The sequence below is a fragment of the Sander vitreus genome, chromosome 21, assembly GCF_031162955.1.
Source record: "Sander vitreus isolate 19-12246 chromosome 21, sanVit1, whole genome shotgun sequence".
Classification (NCBI taxonomy): Eukaryota; Metazoa; Chordata; class Actinopteri; order Perciformes; family Percidae; genus Sander; species Sander vitreus.
This window is the reverse complement of record NC_135875.1, coordinates 2,757,734-2,765,239: the sequence shown is the minus strand read 5'-3', so window position 1 is coordinate 2,765,239 and position 7,506 is coordinate 2,757,734. Positions and strand designations below refer to the sequence as shown.

Below are 7,506 nucleotides of genomic sequence, written 5' to 3'. Positions count from 1 at the left end.
TTGTTTAAAATGAAAACAAGTGAAATTAATAATGAATGTGATGTATTATTAGCACAGACAAAAAGTGAAGACTGATTTCTGAATTTCTATTTATAGTTCTGTTTAAAACCAGGGTGGTGTCTTGGTGATACATACAGTGTGCTTGTACCATTAGTTTTCTTTTTAGCAGACAAACAAACTCAGATCCAGGTTAAGTGTTTTTGGCACAAGGCAGTGAGCCAATTAAGCAGTAATGTTTTCAACTTGAACAAACTTAACGTTTGCTCTTTTTCATTTAGCAAAGTGATAACAGTCTTCACAATCCCTACAGTGTTGATCTAGAAGGAAGAAGAGCATTCTTTAAGGAGGGTAGATCGTCTTCCTCTCCTCGTATCTCCTCGGTAGTACGGATTAACCACGCGACCTCTACTTTCTCGGTTTCTTCTCCATCTTCACCATGTCTGAAAACTCTGCAAGGCATGGAGGGACACACAGAAATCAGGCACTTAATGAAGCTGCATTTTCTAATAAAAAGTTTGCACTATCTTGATAGTTCAGGTGCTGCCGGAAATTCCACCAGATGTCCCTCATTCTCGGCCGGATGTCCGTCCCCTTCCTCTTTCTTTGTGTTGGTGTTCTAACCTCCGGTGGATTTGTGAGGACTATGGTTAACTGCTCCTCAGATCTCTGCAGGGTAAATCCAGACAGCTAGCTAGACTATCTGTCCAATCTGAGTTTTCTGTTGCACGACTAAAACTACTTTTGAACGTACACATGTTCCACCAAAACAAGTTCCTTCCCAGCAGTGGTGGAATGTAACTAAGTACATTTACTCCAGTACTCTACTTTAGTACAAATGTTGAGGTACTTGTACTTGAGTCTTTTCTTTTCATGCCACTTTCTACTTCTACTCCGTTACATTTCAGAGAGAAATATTGTACTTTTTACTCCACTACATTCATCTGACAGCTTTAGTTACTAGTTACTTTACACATTAAGAGTTTTGAACACATGGAGTTTATAAAATACGATATAACAATATAACGGCCTACAAGTCCAGCTGAACTGTCTTTTCCAGTTGCTAAAATGTGAGGATTTTTCGGCATTGAGTACTTTTACTTTTAATACTTTAAGTACATTTTCCTGATAATACTTACTTTAACTTAATTAACAATGCATGACTATCTATTTAAATAACTGCAACCCAACTGCAATATGTTGACATGATAATCACAGAAGCGCTGCACCATGCTGAGTTTATTTGCTGTTCACGTATCTTTTTAGAAATGTGAGAAATCAGCGTTTTCTATTTGCTGCATGTATCTGTTGAGCTTTGTAAAGCCTGCTGTACTGACTAACTGCTGAGCCTCAGTGGTGACAGCAGGCCAGTGCACCAGAGGGCGCCCTCACCTCTGTAGTCGATGCGTCCGTCTCCATCAGTGTCGACAGCCTGGATCACGGCCTCCGCCTCCTCATCAGAGAGGGGAGCGAACGGGGTCGCAGCCGGCACTGTCGACAGAATGTACCTGTGAACAGAGAAATCTGTATCAGATAGCATGAGTAACTATCAGTGGTGGAATGTAACTAAGTACATTTACTCTAGTGCTGAACTTAAGTCCAAATGTTGAGGTATTTGTACTTTACTTGAGTCTTTTCTTTTCATGCCACTTTACTATAGTTACTTTACACATTAAGATCTTTTACACATGAAACATGTTGTTTATAAAATCTGTTGTTTTATTATAAATTAAACTACCCAATAATACATAGGGTTTGAGTTCGACCCTTTGTTTTAAGCTTTCAAACCTTTTTTGGACACATTTAACATCTCTCTTTTTCACACTTTGGACCCTTTTCTTTAATGCGTTTAACGCTCTTTTTGACACTTTTGTTGACATTTGTTTGATAAAACTACAGTGACCAACTGTGTTAGGGAATTACTGAGCCTTTTTCTAAAATGAAATATGTAATATCTGTGACATGTTTTTAAATATTTACATCTTCAGTTTTCAGGGAAGCTGAAAATGAAAATTTTGGATTTGTTGGCAAGATGTGAGCAGGGGTGGGCTAGAAGGGGGGCATGGGGTGGCACCAGCCCTCCCTGAAATATGATTCCCCTCCACCAATGCCGTCCCTAGTGTGTGTCCCCCCCCATCAATCTGACAACTGTGATTTCCATCGGATCAGAGAGATCTTCCCAGCCCTTGTCACATGACCAATTAATGTTTCCATGATGACTTTCCAAAATTCTGATACCATGGAACCAGCACTGAAATAGTTTTTTCAAAAAGTGGCATACTGAGCCTTTAGAAAATGTGTGTTGTATTCTGATATACAATTTGTTTAAAATGAAAACAAGTGAAATTAATAATGAATGTGATGTATTATTTAGCAGAATTACATTATGTTTTTCTATCCTATCCAATATTTCCTATATTTCTAAGCAGATTTTCTATGCTGTATTCTGATAAAAGCGCCCCCCCCCCAAATGATTATTGGTTCCCCCTGTGCCCCCCCACTTCAAAAATCCTGGAATTGCCCCTGGATGAGAGTAGGGCTCCTACTTGATCTCGTTCCACTCTATGTAGCCGCTGTTGTCTTTGTCGAGCATCATGAAGGCCTTCTTGATGGCCTCCTCTCTTTGCTCCGAGGTCTTGAACTGCCTCATGTACTCCAGAAACCTGCTGTAGTTGAAGTTCCCTGCAGAAAGTCACAAAAAGGTGACCTCGAACGGTGAAATCATCGGCATGACTGCCTCCTCGTTCATCAAATCCACACACACACACACACACACAGACAGATTGTCACCTTGCATTCTCATGTCCCGTGGCATGCGGTCCACGTCCTGCTCTGTGAGGGACGCGCCCATGGCCACAGCCACCTTCTTCACCTGCGGCCGGAAGTCGTCCTCCATGTTCTCCACGTGTGTCCTGGGCTGGAGATCAGCAGGAGAGAAGTAAACAGGCAGTTCAACAGTTAAACCGAAGGTGAAAAGTACGGGTGCACAATTCATCGCAATTTTATCGAAATCGCAATATGGTCCGTGACCCCTAGGAGGTCCTCAGAGTTACTGCAGGGGGAGCCAAATTATTGTTTGATATATATTATTTGAAAGCTTTTTTGTTTTTTAAATTAAAATATGTCTTAAAATACCATTACCACGAATCCAACATATTATAAGCAAAGATGAATCGGCCTATTCGTAAAAAAAAAAAAAAAAAAATCCATTTTCATCCATCTGTCCCAGTTTAATATGCATACTAAATTTTTATACAATATATGAAGTAGGGGGTCCCTGCTCGGCCTCTCTTTCAGCTAAGCGTTATTATGTAACCCACGCAACTAGACAAGACCCGCCCTTCAATAGTATTCACACACTACTATTGGCCAGGCGTCCATGCCTACGCAAGGTAACGTAACCTGATTTGTTCAGGTCCTATCCCCTGACCAATCAATGCTAATCTATTCTAACCTTAACCACTCGAGGTCAATGCCTAACCCCAACCAATCGAGCTGCTTCGTATGGCGGGGCTTGTCTAGACGTTATGTGGGATCCATAATAACGCTTCAGATAAGGGGTCCTTGGCCTAAAAAATGTTGAAGACCCCTGGATTATCCAAATCGCAGGGGGGTGCAATATTTGTTAAAGGTAAAATATGTGTCAAACCATTCTGAATTAAGTATTGTGGTGCTGCAGAGATGTCCCGGCTTACAAATCCTACCCTACAGACTACAGAAATCATCTTTCTTTGGTACAGATCCTCGCAAAAATCACACCATAATCATTACATTTTTTTATTTTTATTTTAATATTTTTCAATGAGAATAATGATACAGAAATGATCATTCCCTCCACTAGCGTGAGTCATATTGCAATCGCAATACCAGTCAAAATAATCACAATAACATATTTTTCTCATATCGTGCAGCTCTAGTGACAAGAACAAAGTACATTTATTAAAAGCTCCCATATTATGCTCATTTTCAGATTCATACTCTTATTTTGAGTTTTGGGTTTCTGCTAGAACATGTTTACGTGCTTTAATGTTCAGAAAACACTTTATTTTCCTCATACTATCTCTCTGAAACGTTCCGTTCTAGCGCCTGTCTCTCCTTAAAAAGTTATTCCGGGCTTTCGGAGTCTCTGCACCACCATTGCAGCCGGGGAATGACTGTAACGCCACCGCAGCGATACTTTCTACCTACATATAGTACAGTGGTGACATCACAACCGTACAGCAGTCCTGACAGCTCGTTTAAAGGCAGAGTTTTTGAATATGGGCTGTGTGCATTTCTTTTGAACGTTTGATACTTTTGCAATATTTATTTGGCACCTCAACCTGCTTTATAATCAAAACAGACACAGAAATCTCACTTTTTACAATATGGAACCTTTAAATCATTCGAAACAAGGCATAAATAAACTCTACTGTTACTTCAACATGAGTATTTTGACTTATTTCTTTTCCCCTGTGGTTTTTGTGTAGTATTTTTCTATTTAAATTTGCCACTTTGGCCTAAATAAAGGGACCTTCCTTCCACATCTACCTCTTTTTCATCATTACTGAGTCTCCAACAAATGTCTGCTGTTCCTTTTTATAATTTCTTGGCAGACTTGTTTTCTTGGCAGGCTTGTTAATCATCACTGGCACCAAACGTTGCCCGACTCCAAATCAATACAACCTCAATTACCTGGTTTAAGTGATTAGTCACAGCTGGATTGGGTAGGTCATGGATATTTCAGGTCCCCATCCACAGCCGGAAGCATAGAAAATTGTTTTTTCTATGCTTCCGCCACTGAAGTTTTTTCCCTTTTTAGAGTTTTTGCCGCATTTTCTTTTCTTTTTTTTCAGATGTTTTTGTTGCTTTTTTGTCATTTTGTCACTTTTTTTTTTACACTTTTTCCATGTTTTTTTTTAATATATATTTTTGTTGCTTTCTTGGTGCTTTGTTGACTTTTTGTTTTTTTTGTTGACATTTTTTTGACTTTTTTCCCCCCCACCAGTATAAACACCACTAAGACCAAATTATAAACACTAATTTTACACGTATTCTTGGAATTCATGGTCAATAAACCTAATCTTTATGAAATCATACCTGATTTTGGAGTTTAAAAAGCAGAAATATGCTACAATATTGAATAAAACACCCCAAATTCAATGAAAGTAGTGAACTGATCTTTAATTTTACTTGTGTCAACAGGAGGGTGAATGATGTCTATCCACGCTGATCTCAGAGGACACTTTTCAGTGTGTGAGTAGCCGAGACATAAATGGGGGTATAAATGTATGCAGGTTAACTTTAAAGGAATTAGTTGCGTAAACAGCATGCAGAATGCAGCAGAGACTGAAAAACAGCCAGTGACGCTACTCAACATAAAGCAGAGCATTGCTGCATTTCCACCTATGGTTTCATCATTCCTCCTCTACTCTTCTACTGATTTCACACCATCATTCAGATCAAGATGAACGTGTGCTTTTTCTCGTTGGCCAAAGGCTCTATAGAGACACACCGAACTTTAAACACGACCATTTTTTTTAAGGATTATTTTTTGGGCATCCCAGGCCCCCATTTCCACAGGACAGCTGAAGACACGAAAGGAGAGAGGGATGGGGAACGACATGCAGCAAAGGGCCGCAGGTCGGAGTCAAACCTGCCGAGGATCAAAACCCTACACATGGGCGCGCTCCAACATCAACAAAACGAAGTTCAGCTCATTCAGGAAGACTTCTATGCTTCACATTCCTCTCTCTCCCAACCTGATCAGCTGCATTGTCATGAGCTGAATGTGGGTGTTTACTCTTTCAGTTAAATCAACCACATTTTACCACAATCTCCGTGAGCTATCGCGTCGTTGCATTCAAACTTTAAATCTGTTCTACTCTTTGCTGCTGTCAGTTGTCATTTCAGGCTAAATGGATGCAACGCTCCCCCCCCCCCCATTCACCTCCAGTTCTCATCATTCCCAGCGCCCAGGGTTCCTCTATCAGAAGCCCCGCTTCACATCACCTCGATCCAGATCTACAGGCTTCCTTTATCCCTTCATCACCTGCACCAGTGTCTAGACTCCATCGAGTGGATATTCCTGTATTTCCACAGCTTCTATACCCCTTATAATTTAACATTGCGATGGTCTATTCGCCAAAGAGTCTAACATATCAACCTTTCACGCACCATGTTGATTCAACTCATTTTACTCTTAAATGAAGTCTCTCTTTTTTTGAATTAGCAACCATGATAGCAAAAGAGAAAACAAGTCTTACTTCAGGCCAATCAGCTCTGAAAATATTGGAAATCATTACCAGTTACAGACCAGTGACCACCCTTTCCAACATATCCTGTCCAGTACTCACCAGATTCAAGGTTTTATGGTCGAGTCCAGCTGACCTCCTCCCCCCTCTCTCCGTCTCTTATATACGGGAAGGACGCAGCCCCCAGTGGCCTTGCACCTGTCTCCCCGGCGGAGCCGTTCTCCATTAAAACCTTGGCTCCTGCTGCTGCATACAAGCACACATCTCTCCAGATGTACTGGGACAAGACCCCACATTAGGCCTGTTAATGGGGTTGAACTGGAGGGCAGCCTTCGTACGGCTCTTGGGAGTTATTCATGTTTGGTGCATCCAGACTTAAAGGGATACTTCACCGATTAGCATTAAGCTTTGTATCAGTAGAAACCCGGTAGTATTTTCGAATGGCCGTGCTTCCCTCCCTCATGTCCCCCTGAGACGAGAGATCTCTGTATTGTGTGTCTGGAAAAAAACCTCTGATGACGCAAAAATCATCATTCTGCGCCAGAGGCTAGGGACTACAGCCAGAGCTAGTTCCGCATGTTTTCAACCCGCCCATAGCGGGTGGGACCTCACTCCCAGAATTTCCAAATAGTGTCAGCAATCTTGAAGCTAAGCTAACAGGCTATTGCTCTGTGGAGAAAGCTGAGTAATTAATTCATACTTTAGTAGGGCTAACCACAATGGCGGGAGGTAGTTTTGAAGATAATATGGCAGAAGGGGATTTTGAAGATCTGGTGCGTGAATCCTATGCTCGTGGAGGAACAGTTGCGGATGATGGAGGAACAAGAGGCGGCCGGAGCAGCTGCTGCAGTAGAATGTAAAATGTTTCTCTGGCAAAGACTTCTTCAGCAGCAACCTTGCAATTATGTGCATTCAAACTATCGCACATGTGTACCACCGGGATACATTGGTAAAGATCGGCGAACATGCAGGAAACTTTATTACAGACGGAATACTCGACACACTACGCAACAGAGACCAGCACCTCAGCCTGCGGTGTTGCTTGATGCCGCTAGCCCGGGAAGGGGACATCGAAAGTGGTGTGCAAGAAAGCGGAAACGCGGAACGAGGGCAGGAGTTCGAGCTAGGTGGAAAGCTAACGCTAGCCGGCCACCTGTTCCATCCATCCTGCTTGCAAGTGTCCGCTCATTAGACAACAAACTGGACTACATCCAACTTCAACAAAACTCCCAACGCGAGTTCAGAGACTGCTGTGTTTTTGTTTTTGTGGAAACAT

General features: G+C 41.7%; 1 protein-coding gene across 1 annotated transcript; it reads right to left on the bottom strand.

Annotated features, from left to right (window-relative positions):
• Positions 1–405: 405 nt before the first annotated feature.
• Positions 406–2,893, bottom strand: LOC144536192 (parvalbumin-like EF-hand-containing protein). Its single transcript, XM_078279197.1, has 4 exons — positions 2,788–2,893; positions 2,544–2,679; positions 1,390–1,505; positions 406–449 (listed from the first exon to the last, which is right to left on the bottom strand). The coding sequence occupies exons 1-4, from the start codon at positions 2,891–2,893 to the stop codon at positions 406–408; spliced, it is 402 nt and encodes a 133-aa protein (XP_078135323.1).
• Between the last annotated feature and the right edge of the window lie 4,613 nt (positions 2,894–7,506).

Coding starts and splice junctions, on each gene's coding strand:
- LOC144536192 (XM_078279197.1), bottom strand. CDS start 2,893: ATGGAGGACGACTTCCGGCCGCAGGTGAAGAAGGTGGCTGTGGCCATG. Junction 1,506..2,543: donor ATAGAGTGGAACGAGATCAA/GTAGGAGCCCTA, acceptor CTCTGTTCACAG/GTACATTCTGTCGACAGTGC. Junction 450..1,389: donor CGGACGCATCGACTACAGAG/GTGAGGGCGCCC, acceptor CATGCCTTGCAG/AGTTTTCAGACATGGTGAAG.